Consider the following 14704-nt stretch of genomic DNA (forward strand, 5'->3'; position numbering starts at 1 on the left):
CATTCCCCCTGATCATGGGGGTTATGCGGTGCCGTAGATTTGATTAACCCAAAAAGAAATTTGAGCATTTTTTTTGGTAGTACCATCTTTTTTCTGGCCCCGACTAATCGCTGATCTGAACTCCACGCATCACGTAAACACCGATTCACGCAAACATAAACACCGGTTCACCACGCAAACACTTCATTTTGGGAAGCAGTAGTAATTCCATTTCTTTATTTGAGGATGGAGGTACTGACCGTACTGTAACTATAATCAGTAGGAGCAGTACCAGAAGCGCAGATTCAAGGTGGGAGTGTTTGGTGTTACGGATACCGGTGGTCCCCGACACACATAATTCCCCGAATCAATGTGTTAGGATACGTGAGTGGCCGAGTACTGCATTTGCCCGGTTGGTTGGCTGTCTCCTGCCACTGCCAGTGCACCCTCGCTTGCAAGCAAGGCCCGGATCGACCGCACCCCCCACACGCATGATCTTGACCAAACTTCGCTACACATAATCATTTGTTAAGACGGCACGGAAAAGGGATCAGCAGTGCGTGCGTGAGTGGCGCAAAGTCTCCATCATGCATATCTAGCCACCACGTAGAGTATGCTGATGCGCTGATAATGGAGCGAGTAGTACTTGATTCTAGGACTAAAGGTCTGCTGGGAATGAATATTAAGATGGCCTAAAGGTCTAGTGGAATGAGGAGAGCTAGCTACCGGAAAGGATCGGACTAGTAGTACTAGGTTCGGCTGAGAAGGTCGCGTCGCCAACCGTTGAGCTAGAAAGAAAGCTAGGGAGCGTGGCTACAGCCATCATTTCGGATGACATGCATGGACCGGGCTATATCCAAAGTGGGATAATGTAGCATCTTCGTAACGCCTGAACGAGATTACAAGAGACCCCCTTCTACTGTGTACGAACAACAAATCACGGCACCATTAATCGAGTTGTTAACCAACGGAATTTCCTCCTTTAAACGTCCCTTCAGAAATGTCCTCTCTCTCTCTATCTATTCCTGGCGAGGGGAACTGTGGGCCATGGTAAAGAATGCGTTCACACGGATGGGGAAAACAGAGACACACCCAAAAACAGGGAAGCAACATAGCCCCCACCTGGCCTTTCGCTTTTTTCTAGCATCTGGTTCTGGCTCTCCTGGTGAGATCTGGGAACAGGAGATCACCGCCCGCGTGGCACCCGGGCCCAGGTCGTCGATCGCGTCAGAGCAAGAATAATAGTAGGCTATAAGCTGGCCACAACAATTTAAATACTATATTAGTGCTTAGTTGGAGGAAATAGAAGAGAAGAAAGAAGAGAAGAGGGTTGTTAACTAATAGCCAGCTGCAACACGTGTTCCTAGGCACCCTGTGAGACAGTAACGTGGGCCTGCTATTAATTAAATAGTATTTTTTATAACCGACTTATTATACATGCTAACTATTATACTACTTAAAGATGAAGTGGCAAAATCTACTGCAACTATTAATCTTGTTCTCAAAAGCCCACCGTCATCATAGGAACCTGGACTGGGTGTTGGCGCCCGTCGCAGCAACCGCCAGGAGATCCGCGCGCGCTCGTGTCGTGTGTTTCCCCGCCGCTCAGCAGCGCAGCCAATCCAAAAGCCACAGCTTCCGCAGCACGCACCACTGGCACCAAAACACGGGGTGCGCCTCATTCATCATCATGCAAAGCCACAGGAGCGGAGCGTGCCATGGTTTTACCGGAGGAGAGAACGGAGTCTCCAGAAAACAGCTTACCAGAGGATGGTTTCTCCAGAAAACAGTTGCTCCCAGAGGATTGCTGTACTTATTTGCTTTTACGTAAAGCAAAGCAAGCGCACAAAGCAAATCACGGTCTCCAACCACGCTAACTGCCTCTGACTGAAAGAGCGTGCCTGCCGCAGTCTTACTGCACGAGCAGCTGTTAGCTGTCACGCTGCATGCCTGCCGCACGTGCTACGTGTTGTACCTCTCGCTGCGTCCGGGCCCCGCGACCAAGCGAGCCCCGGTGGGCAGTCACAGGTGTGAGATGTTTTTTTGTAGACGGCACGGCACACGTAGGATTTAAGTGGACACTACCATGTTCTCTGCTTTGGTTTCCTACCTGTGGCGGCCTGTGCGTTGCAGTAGCTCGGCGACTGAGACGAGAGGGTATATTTGGCATTTCCTTGCTCTGAGCGTTGTACTGTCACTGACAGGATTTTTCACGTAACTGCAGGGATGTTGGGCGTCCTTCGTTTGGTGGCCATTAAAGGCCCAGGTAACTAACCAGAAACTCGCACTGTGTTTTGAAGCCCCGTAATTCAATATTGTTCCTGTTTTGCAATCACGTCCTGTATAGTATATCTTGACTCTGAGGAGGCGTGTGTCCTGCGATGGCCATAGAATTCGCAATGACAGAGCTCGTGGCTCCATTGATTTTGCGGCCGGACGGACGGCACTCGTACGACATTTTCCATAGAATCTTCGATATCCCGTCGTGGTTTTAAACCATTCAGGAACGAAACGAGTAGTTAATATCCCACTATTACGTATCTTCACGTATACATGATTCCGCATCAAACGAAATTATGCGGCGTGCTCATACGTTACGTTTTTTTATTAGTTTCTCCATGCAATTCATGCCAGCACAACACATTATATACTTTTTTCGTCCGGAAATAAGTAATTTGAATTTGTATAAATTTTTATATAAATCTAAATTACTCATTTTTGAACGAAGCGAGTGTGTCTTTTTTTAAGCCAATGCATGTTATTTACACTTTTGCATTAATCCACCAATCCAACCATGCTATCTCATCAAGTCAATCATTTCGTCACATATTTCTTAGGTTTATTGTTTTTAATTTAAACAAGAACATTTTTGCATCTTTTCCCCTATCAGTGTTAGTTGATTTTAAGCAGTTATTTATGCATTTATTTTAACATGGTTTTGTAGCAAGGCGTGGGGCATCATCAAGTTATCTCGGGAGTTCTGGTCCAAACCGACCTAGTCGTTAACGTAGTAGCTCCTCGGATATCTGCGGTCGCGTTTTCTCTTGCGTCTTTATCGACATCGTACCTCGAATGAGGAAAAATGGATACTTCATATTACTTCGAATGAGCAAAAATGGAAACTTAGCGAGAGAATTTATGTGCATTAAACTAATTAGAGATCAACGTAGAAAATTCGCTTAAAATCTTAATTCTTGTGTCCAACTTTTGAGACACACCTAATTAGAAACGGAGAGATCAATGTAGACATTTCGTTTAAACTCTTAATTCGTGTGCCCAACTTTAGAGGCACATCTATTTAGAAACGGAGTGGCGGGTATTACACGTAGGTGAAATCAGAGCGAGGATGAGTAATACATGATCAGGCAACCCCACAATGTCCAAACTGTAGTTTACTTATTTAGTACTTATTTTTAGAACTAACATCTCGCTCTATTTATTTAGCTTTATTGATGCAACAATAAGAGTACGAACAAACGACCAGACTAAAATGGACATCAATAATAATGATTCTTGATAAAACTAAAAGTTATACAATATTGTTTAACAACAAAATCTAGATCCACGTCGATATTTCTCCATAGATCTAGCGACCAAAATGCAGAAGAACATATCCGCACAAGCTACACTAACCTCGTTAGTATAGTGCATGAGTCACTCTAGCTGAAATAGTAGTAAGAAGCTAAAACCGTTGAACACTCATGCTAGGTGTTAATTTGTGGTTCCCATCTCCCGACACCGAAATCAACAGTTGAAGATAGAAACTCTGACGGCTAAGGTTTTGTTTCTTACATCTGGCGCACACAACAGTCTTTTATTTGGTAATTCCTCCTTGTCAAATATTACATGTATCTAGACAATTTTTAAGAATAGATACATCCATATTTTGACAAATTTGAGACAAGAATTTAAGATCGGAGGGAGTACTACATTTTGACATAGAACTCTATAGAGTAAAATATACCACTAGTCCATGAACTTGGCAAAAATGAACACTTTAGTCACGAACTTGAAAAACGCACACTTAAACCTCTAAACTCGGAAAATTGTATCACTTTAGTCCAAAAACGATTGAGCGAGGCTTAAACACGACACGTCTGCTCCGACGACTCCTTCACCGGCTTCTCTCGTCAAAATTGAGCGTTGTGGGCTTGATAGCGACCTCAGGCAAGCCAGCGGCAGCAACAACGTGGTTCTCAGGGACCCAGCATCTCCGTCTGGACGCGGCCGTCTTGCTCCTCACGGGCGGTTCGGACGCGGTGATTTTGCAAAAAAAATCATGAGAAAATTAAGTAGCAGCCTGCGGTCCTGGCCGATGCCGACGTGGCGGCCACATGGCGTGGTTAAGCCTCGCTGAATCGTTTTTGGACTAAAGTGACACAGTAGTCCCAATTTAGGGGTTTAAGCGTGTGTTTTCCGAATTCGTGGATTAAAGTGTTCATTTTTGCCGAGTTTATGAACCAGTGGTATATTTTACTCAATTTATACGAAGACAAAAAACCTGCATGGATCTTGAAGCAAACAAGAGTTGAGTTGATGATCTGTACCTCGAACTAAGTATTATTATATGTATACATCACCAGCGACCACCCCCATCTAGGTTCATGAAAACACGAGCACCTAATAAAAATTGTACATTTCATAATGCATGACCTTCCATTGACCATAACACAAACATGGAGTACTTTTAACGTATGACAAAAACATGATGCCCTGATTCTTCCCATTGACCGTAATACACAAACACAACAAACAGATAAGTCCTGCCATCATATATCTTAGAAAAAAGATAAGACCTGCCAAACAGAATGTGCCGAAGTACTTATCCTATCTTCTATTTCTATTTTGATGACATTAAGATAGGAAATAAGTAAAGAAGCTTCTTTTATATATACTCCTTCCCATTAGAAGAACACACAAGATCCAACTGGTCAGAATTGGTGGTGCCAGAGCACTAATCTTCCAGGGGCAGTTGCGTAACTTCTCGTCCCAATTGAAGTCGTGGTGCGGAACGCACAGCCTCTGGCATCCAACGGTCCAAACCGCAACCGCCAATTCACAGGTCACATCCATCCACCCTTTAATCCCCGCAATATCCACGAGAATGCCACCGTCCAACCACCGTAATTTGTGATCATCGGAGGGGGTATATTGGTAGTTTTATTTTCTCTGGCCGAAATATTTTCTCACTGGCCTAAGTAACGGATCAAGGGGAAAGGGGAAAAAGACAGGGGAGTATGGTGGAGGGGATGGAGGTTTGAAATTGTGAGGGAGAGGCAAACAAAAGCCCCGAGAGCGAGCGAGAGAGCGAAATAATTGTGTTTTTGGTTTTGGGTTTTCGTCCTGATTCGGGAGCGGTTCATAGTGCGTGTTTTTGCAGTAGGGGGGAGAAATTATCCTGTTCCTCCAGTGCTCGATTTTGATGCGTTCCTTTGACGATTTCTTCTTCTGCTGCTGTTAGTGCGCCAACCCTTTGATTCGGAGCAGGCTTTGCTTTGGTTTCGGCTCCTTTCGCCTTTTCTTTCGCCAGAGATCGCAGCTTTCGTTGCCGCTCTGCCGATTCCAAGCTTGGCCGTGTTCTCCCCCCCTTAAAAATCGTGCAGAGTTTGGGTTTTATCCGGTGCCTTGTGCGGCACCGCCGAATTTGTTATTGGCGTGTGAGATCATTGCTGATTCGGGTCTGGGAGCGTGAGATTTCGAGAGATTTTTGGGGGAATTTTGAGGTTTTCTAGTGTCTGGTTGTGGAATTTGGGGTTTGGGCGGGTGTCGCTTTCGAGCCCTTGTTGAGTCAGGGGCTCATACGCCTGGAGTTGGCGCTGATTTGATGAGAAATGGAGAAATTTCTGGTCTCCATGGCATTCTGCTGTAGGATTTGGCGTATTGCTGTGTGAGCCTTTGCGTGGGTCACTGGTTTGGTCCCGTGGCGTGTTGATTTCTCGGCGGTGATGCTCTCTGCAGCCGCCGTGATGGCACCGGTCCCAGCCGTTCAGAAGAGCTCCCTTGAAGTCTTGCTCGAGACCATAAAGAAGCGTGATGAGCAACCCAAGGATGTGCCGCCGGCATTGCCAGCCCGGCCGACGTGCCGTGGTCGGTTGCCCACTGCAAGACGGTCGCCAACACCTCCTAGGGTTCATCTTGAGAACTGCATGGCAGAAGGCGTTGTGACGGATACCGTGATGGCTGACAAGAAGCCGGAGGTTCAAAAGGTGAATAATCCAGAGATTGAGAAGGAGAAGAAGCCAGAGGTTAACAAGGAGATTGGTGGGCAGGAGGCTAAGGAAGGGAAGACTGTAAAAAGTCACATATTCAGGGTTAAGAGGAAGCTATGTAATGTGGAACCACTGGATGAGTCGCCATATGTTGAGGACTTCCATGAGGAGAGGAAGGATACAATTGCCTGCAAGGAGCCTCCATCTTCCTCTATTTCATCAGCAAGGGCAAAGAGAAATGGGAAGCCCATGGACTATGTCCTCCAGAAGGTGAGAATCTTGTTGATTATGAAATTGATGAGATTTATCTTATTATCACTCGCAAGAAAATACAGTTCAACAGTTCAGTTTGTCTCTGTCACATGGAATTGGGCTGAATCTTTCTCTGATATGATGACAGAAATTCACAGTGCCAAGAAATGCTAACCGTTTTTTATATGCTGAATTTATACACCTATTTGCTTGCAAGTCCCTTCTATATGTACCAGTAAGAATTTGATGTGCTATGCTGAACTTGTTATCATGCAGCATTTAGCAGTAGACGCAGGCAGCATTCATTTGCTTTCCCTTGATGATTTGAGCCTTATGTTATGGTTGATAAAAAGGCAACATAATAAGATTTGGATTTTTTTCAGAAGCTACGGGTTTGGTGCTCTTCATCGGATGAGAAGTGGGAACTCGGACAGGTCCAATCAATTTCTGGAGATGACGTTGAAATACTCCTGGCTAATGGAGAAGTGAGTCTCATGTTGCTATCACAGTACAATTCTTTGAGCAAATTTGTGTAACATTGTTATTAAGACATGGTTTCTTTGCAGATTTTGACGCTGTCACCAGAGAGACTTTTGCCTGCCAACCCTGATATTCTAAATGGAGTGGATGATTTGATCCAGATGAGCTACTTAAATGCACCTTCCGTCCTTTACAATCTGCAATTCCGATACTCTCATGATCTTATCTATGTACGCACTATCCAACAAGCTCATCAGATTCTTTATGTTATAGCCTCTGACTCTTCCACTTGTGTTCTTTCATCCTTTTAGACCAAAGCAGGACCTGTTCTGATTGCTGTCAACCCCCTAAAAGAAGTTCCACTCTACGGGAAAGATTTCATCAGGCAATACAGGCAGAAGCTCAAGAATGATCCACATGTGTATGCAATTGCTGATTTGGCTTTTAATGAAATGCTGAGGGGTAGGTGTTAAAAAATAGAGTAGCTAATTTTATAGGATTATTTTGCAAGACTTGTCTTCTAATGCAACTGATGATACCCTGCAGATGGCACAAACCAATCTATAATAATAAGGTAAGAATCTTGTACCATGCCTTTGTAATCACAGTTTATCTTAGAAACTCTGTTTGCCCAACTCTTAGTGTGGTGTCTGTGCTGTTTGTCTTATTTCAGTGGTGAAAGTGGAGCAGGAAAAACCGAAACAGCTAAAATTGCCATGCAATATTTGGCTGCTCTAGGGGGTGCTAACGGAATGGAGTCTGAGGTTCTACAGACCAATGTTATTCTGGAAGCATTAGGGAATGCGAAAACGTCAAGAAATGATAACTCGAGCCGATTCGTGAGTTCATCTTCATTTAGAATTGTTTTATTGTACATCAATTCATCATTCTTAAATAATTCTTATGAGACCTTGATGATTTTGATGTAGGGAAAGCTCACTGAAATGCACTTTTCTGAAACTGGGAAGATTTGTGGTGCTAAAATCCAAACATGTAAGCCTTCTGTACTCTTTATTGTTTACATAGCTAGATAATATTGATGAACTTCCTGATAACTTGTTTATTTGGGCATGTGTGTTCTTCTGACTGAATCTCATTGGACAGTTCTGCTTGAGAAGGTAAAATAGTAGGCATCAGCATTACCAAAAGCTCCATATTTGATTATTTTTTAAAGGTGTAATATCTTCTATCTTGCTTGTGCAGTCGAGGGTGGTTCGAAGGGCATCAGGAGAGAGGTCATATCATATTTTCTATCAACTGTGCTCTGGAGCTTCACCTCTTCACAGAAGTACATACCGCCATATTGATATCTTGTTGTTGCAATTGGAGTTATATTAAGGGTGCTCCTGTTAAGGAACACATGTATCCCACCTTTCCTTGTGTCTCCTCTGTGTCATTTATCTAATTTGTTATATGCATGTGCTGTTGCAGAAAAATTATTTCTGAGGGACGCCGATTATTACAATTACTTGAAGCAGAGTGCATGTTTGAGAATTGATGGCGTTGATGATGCTAAAAAGTTTTCATCGCTACTGGTAATGTTGCTGGAGATCAGCCAACTTTCCGCTAAAATTTCCAGTATTATCTCATATTATTTATTACTTACGCCAATTTGTTCATTAGCAGGATGCCTTGGACATTATTCATATATCTGGGGAAAACCAAATGGAATTATTTTCTATGCTCGCAGTTGTCTTGTGGCTGGGAAACATTTCATTCTCTGTGATAGATAATGAAAACCATGTGGAAGTTGATTCAAACGAAGGTACCATTTCCCGTTCTCTTATCTACCCTCTCCGTATTTTTCTATTTTGGTGTATCCTGTAGAAATATCTAAAAAATGTAACTGTATAGTAGCTCATCTTCTGCATTTGTACCAAGAAGTTGGTAGTCATTTGATTTCCGTGGAGTTGTGAGGAATGACTATTGTTTAACATCTTCGCAGGGTTGTCTACCGCAGCAAAGCTGTTAGGCTGCAGTGTTCCTCAATTGGTGATTGCTCTCTCAACTCGTAAAATCCAAGCTGGAAAGGAAAATATTGTTCAAAGGCTGACATTGACCCAGGTATGAACCTAGGAAATTTATCTATATGTGACTATTGGTCATCTGTTGCTTTATCTATAAGATTTCTATTTTCTCTAGGCCATTGATGCAAGGGATGCTCTAGCGAAGTCAATTTATGCCCATTTGTTTGACTGGATTGTTGAGCAAATTAACCACTCACTTGGAATGGGAAGACAACGGACACGAAGATCCATAAGTATTTTAGATATTTATGGTTTCGAATCTTTCAATGTATGGGGTGGTTGCATTTTTTTACTATCAATTTTGCTTGTCAGTTCCTCATATAACATTTAATTTTACCATTACAGAAAAATGGCTTCGAGCAATTCTGTATAAATTATGCCAATGAAAGGCTGCAACAACATTTTAACCGACATCTTTTCAAACTAGAACAGGAGGTAAGATTCTGACACTTCTATATGGTATTTAGAGGAAATGTCAAATTTGGTGATTATCTAATACGTAGAACATATCATGCCGTGACTGTTTACTGAACTTTCTTTACCCTACTACAATTAAAAAAACTAGAACATATTAAGCCTTTTTCTATGGTATTTGGTATTTAGAGGAAATGTAAAATTTGGTGATTATCTAATACGTAGGAAATAGAACAGGAGGTAAGATTCTGACACTTCTAAGTTATTTGTGTGTTTTTATTTGAAAGGTGCAAATTGTTATAAAACTATATTGCATGCACATTCTTTCTGGTAAACTTGTGTCACGGTACATTGGCTCTCCTTGCTTGTTTGCTAAATGTGCAGGCCCTACTAACTTCCTAACTTCTTTATAGCTGGGGCATGTTGTCAGATGCTGAAGTTGATTTTACAACCCCAAGCTAGATATTCATGCTTTAATGCAATTCCAGTATCCTTCCCTGAACAAAAAACTGGGTTGATGTCAAAGTACTCGCAGCTAGGCTAAAAATCCTTAATGGTAGCATTGCCCGAAACAAACTATCTAACATATCATGCCCTGGTTACTGAACTTTCTTTACCCTACTGCAATTAAAAAGCTAGTTCTATGGTATTTAGAGGAAATGTCAAATTTGGTGATTATCTAATACGTAGGCAAAAGAAAAACTCTATTTGTTTCAGGAAACACAACCCTTGAAAACCACATGAAGCATTTAGTTTCTGCTGGCCCAATAAGTTCTAGGATGTAGTGGCTACCTGGGCAACTAATGCCATGAGGATGGCTGGACGTCATGGCTTAGGGGATTGGAGGATGGAACATAGGTGAGTGGACGAACATGGGAGGACTATATTTAAGAACTGATCTTAATACGCTTGACCAGTTTAGTTGATCCCTAAGTAAGATTCTGTCTTCAATTTAAAGGATACAACATTATCTAATCCCGTTTGCCTAACTAACAGGATATCATCCCTTATTTTGGTAACTAGGGCTGTCTACAACCTAACTAATGCACGTAATTTACATGCCATCCCAGTATTCTTAGAACACTAGTTGGAGTTGCATCTTTAATGATTGGTTCCAGGTGTGAAAATTACTTGGTTGTTTTAGGATCTATATCTTGTGTTAGCTTTCGCATTGCGAAGTTATAAAGCTGATCGCCTTGCCGTTTACGTTTATCTGCACATGTATTCACTTAATCACTTCTTTGCAGGTTTACACCTTTACCTCTATATGCATATAGGCATGCTAATTCTATTCTTGCAGGAGTACTTAGATGACGGAATTGACTGGGCCAGTGTGGAATTTGTGGACAACACTGACTGTTTATCTCTCTTTGAGAAGGTATGCAGTAATTTCATGGAATCGCTTACTTATGGACCACAACCTCGTTGTATCTACATAATCAGTTTGAGTAATATTTTAAGCTTGCTATATAAATGCATTTCTTTCGTGATTGCTTACCTGACAGATGAAACTATAATCTGCATGTCTGAGTTACTAAGGCTCAGTTTGGCATTGGTGAACTGTGCTGCACTGAACTTATTTTATAATCTGCTGTGGAAAAATACACACAAAAGTAGAGAAGTTGGTTAGCCAAACATGAAAATAGTGAAAAGCGGGTGAAAAAAAACGGGATTATGATAATCCACCGCAATGCCAAACAGAGCCTAAATGGATCATTGGCAGTGAAGTGAAAGAAAAGTTTGAACTGATAGAGATAGAAATATCTTTAAGAGTGCGTGCATGCTTTCCTAAAAGAAAATTGTATGGATCATAACATCGATGCATATATTTTTGATTGGGTGCAAATAATTAAATAAATTGCGGCACCATGATGTTGATATTAGTTCCACTGGCTTACATCTTTTGTAATTGTATTCCACTATCTCACAGAAGTTTGCATTGTGGCAGAAACCTCTAGGGCTATTGTCTTTACTGGATGAAGAGTCTACGTTCCCAAAGGCAACAGATATTTCCTTTGCTAGCAAGCTTAAGCAGCACTTGAGTGGAAACTCTGTCTTTAAGGGCGAACAGGAAGGCACTTTCAAAATTTGTCATTATGCTGGAGAGGTTGGTGGTCCTCCAATACATATCCGACATTTTCTCCATTTGTGGGTTTGTCTGTTGGAACTTATTTAGTGTTGTCTATATGCTACCTGGTAATTGTACATGTTATGATTCTAGGTTACATATGATACAACTGGATTCTTGGAGAAGAATAGAGATCCATTGCACTCCGAGTCAATTCAACTACTCTCTTCGTGCAAAAGTGATCTTCCGAAAGATTTTGCCTCTGTCATGATTGCTGATTCTCAGAGTAAATCAAGTTTGTCACGCCACTTGGTAGTTGATTCACAAAAACAAAGTGTGGTGACCAAATTTAAGGTATTTATTATGTATTCATCTGATCAGATGATTTTTCTTGAGAATCTAATTTATTGCTTGCGACTCTGTAATTTTTAATCATTCTCTGGTAACATCTCAGTGCATGATGTTGCTTGCGTTACTGTAAAGGTAGTTTTACATATAACCATCTTGATACTCTATTTTATATTCAGGCTCAATTATTCAAGCTAATGCAGCAGTTGGAGAATACAACTCCTCATTTTATTCGATGCATCCAGCCTAATAACAAACAACGCCCCAGGCAATTCGAGCATGATCTTGTCTTGCACCAGCTTAAGTGCTGTGGGGTGCTCGAAGTTGTGCGAATATCAAGAGCAGGCTATCCAACTAGGATGACTCACCAACAGTTTGCTGAAAGGTTGCTACTCTGCAGAGCTAGATGTCATAAGTATAGTTGTTTACTTTGTTCAAAACTGCACACTTACTTCCAAGTTCCATCTCTTTATAATAATCTGCAGATATGGGTTTCTTGTCTCCCATTTTGGCGCATCTCAGAATCCACTTAGTATTTCAGTTGCTGTATTACAGCAATTCAGTATCCCTCCAGAAATGTATCAAGTTGGCTACACAAAATTGTTTCTTCGTACAGGACAGGTATGACAAGCATTCTGACATTTTTTATCATACACTCAACTATGCAGTTTAGTATACAAGATTGATAGTATTTGAGTATAGCAGTCAAATTTACTTTGCAATGATTCTCTCTTCATGTATATGGATTTTGTTTGTCATTCTTGCTGATATTTCTGTAGGTTGCTGCACTGGAAAAAGCTAAAAGCCGAATGCTCCATGGAGCCCTTCGGATTCAGAAAAACTTCCGTGGGATGCATACTCGTCAAGAATATCACAGACTGAAGAAAGGAGCAACGACTTTGCAGTCATGTAATATTCTTTATTTTGGTATTCCCGTTAGGTTTGAATATTTGTGACAAATTGAAAGCATGTCCAGACTTTGAAAATATAACATTTTCATTGCTGTTAATCAGTTCAATCTTGGTTATTTTATTTACCTTCTTACCTTGGCCCTGTACAGTTGTAAGAGGTGAAAAAACAAGATTTCAGTTTGATTATCTTTTCAAGAGATGGAGGGCAGCTGTTGTCATACAGAAGTACAGTCGGCGTCGACTTGCAGCTACCATGTTTACTGAACAACTCAAAGATATTGTTCTTCTACAGTCTGGTAATTTACAAAGTCCTAGCATCACAATATTGCACTAGACTATTGCATTTATTAAATTGTCTGCTTCCATTTGTTTCCGCAGTGATGCGTGGGTGCCTGGCCAGGAGGAGATTTAAGTGTCTACAGGAAGAAAGGGAATCAAGAGTCATTCAGAACAAAGTGAAACGGGATGCCCGGAAGAGTATTTCACAAGAGAGGATATGCCATGTGAGTTCATTTTTGTGTATTTAAATCTCCCAAGACCCATGCTGCTGCAGCGTAGTCCCTTCATCCAGCATTGGATGAACAGAGTACTTCATCTACTCGCGATTCATTTAACTGTAGTTTTTTGTCATTGAGAAGTTTTCCCTATACAAGCTACTGAACTGATTCTACTGTAATGGCGGAGGTGTCAAAGGTTTGATTTTTTTTTTATGATTTGCATCCCATGGCAGGAAACAAATGGAGAGTATGCACCCCAACCAGTTGTCACAGAACTCCAGGGGCGTGTTTTGAAAGCTGAGGCTTTATTGCAAGACAAAGAGGAAGAAAATGCAATGCTGAAGCAACAACTGGAACAGTATGAGAACAAATGGTCAGAATATGAGGCCAAAATGAAATCTATGGAAGAGGCATGGAAGAAACAGCTCTCTTCTCTGCAGGTAATTATCTCATATGAATATTGTAGCTTGTATATCTCTTTAATCTACTTGATCAACATTTTCTAAAACATTAAATTCATCTCTTAAGATAAATGAAAACATCCTGTACTTCAGCATGCCTCATGTGATGAAATTTCATGAGAAAATCCTTCATCTGTATGTGTGCTCTGTTTTCTTTTCAGCTGAGTCTTGTGGCTGCTAAGAAGAGCCTAACATCTGATGACATGGCCACCCGAGCAGCTCGGACTGATACCATTCCAACGCATGCCCAGTACGACTCTGAAGATACAATGTCCACAGGGACCCATACCCCTGAAGCGGCAGAGTTGAAATACCAAAACCACAACCCTGAAGCTAGAGTGGCGACAGGAAACTCAGATAGGCGGATAAATGTTGTGAATCACCTAGCAAAGGAGTTTGAGGATAGGCGGCAGGTGTTTGATGACGATGCTGGCTTCCTTGTTGCCGTTAAGTCTGGACAGATTGGTTCAAACATGAACCCGGATGACGAACTCAGGAAGCTGAAGGACCGCTTCGCTACATGGAAGAAGGATTACAAATCTCGGTTGAAGGAGACCAAGGTAAACCTTCAGAAGGTCGGTGGCCATGACGAGAAATCCCGGAAAAGATGGTGGGGGAAGAAGAGCTCTAAGTAAATTTGGAAGCTATAAGCTCAGATCATTTCTTTACATTTCCGCCCCCATTGCATCGAAGGAAAAAAAATCCAGAAATGGCAGGAGAGAAGAATATTTCATGGTTCTTGCTCTCTTTATCGCAAGGCCAATGAGATAGCGATGACGACGAGCTCCATCGTCAATACCTGCGCTCTGAGTCATGCGGATTCTTGAGATTCTCAAAGGGAATACAAAGGCGCTGCAAGTGATCTGTAAATGTATATTAGTTCTGAGTTGTCAGTGTAAGTATGTCATCATGTATTTAGAGCGATGAACCTGAAATATGGAAGGGTAACTAAATACAGATTATCCGCCATGAGCGAATAGAGATGCAACAGTAGGAGTGTAATATGTGTACAGCAAGAAATCATTAGAATGTGCAAGGCATTTGATTCCATTCTTGTC

The 14704-nt window shown here is 41.7% G+C and overlaps 1 protein-coding gene across 2 annotated transcripts; it reads left to right on the plus strand.

Annotated features, from left to right (window-relative positions):
- The first annotated feature begins 5199 nt into the window (after positions 1–5199).
- LOC100828969 (myosin-3) lies at positions 5200–14704 on the plus strand. Of its 2 annotated transcripts, none has more exons than XM_024456707.1 (24): positions 5200–6458; positions 6824–6925; positions 7007–7150; positions 7232–7382; positions 7467–7494; positions 7594–7759; positions 7850–7913; positions 8025–8038; positions 8124–8208; positions 8352–8455; positions 8544–8685; positions 8866–8984; positions 9063–9215; positions 9293–9382; positions 10662–10739; positions 11310–11468; positions 11583–11783; positions 11957–12162; positions 12263–12398; positions 12557–12686; positions 12838–12984; positions 13067–13191; positions 13419–13625; positions 13808–14704. In XM_024456707.1, exons 1-24 carry the CDS (start codon positions 5925–5927, stop codon positions 14279–14281), a joined length of 3759 nt encoding a protein of 1252 aa, XP_024312475.1. In that variant the 5' UTR covers positions 5200–5924; the 3' UTR covers positions 14282–14704. The 2 variants fall into 2 exon arrangements, with proteins under 2 accessions (XP_024312475.1, XP_003562871.1); XM_003562823.4 differs by having other exon boundaries at positions 5925–6458; positions 8547–8685; positions 13808–14281.

Source organism: Brachypodium distachyon, chromosome 1, assembly GCF_000005505.3.
Source record: "Brachypodium distachyon strain Bd21 chromosome 1, Brachypodium_distachyon_v3.0, whole genome shotgun sequence".
Taxonomy (NCBI): domain Eukaryota; kingdom Viridiplantae; phylum Streptophyta; class Magnoliopsida; order Poales; family Poaceae; genus Brachypodium; species Brachypodium distachyon.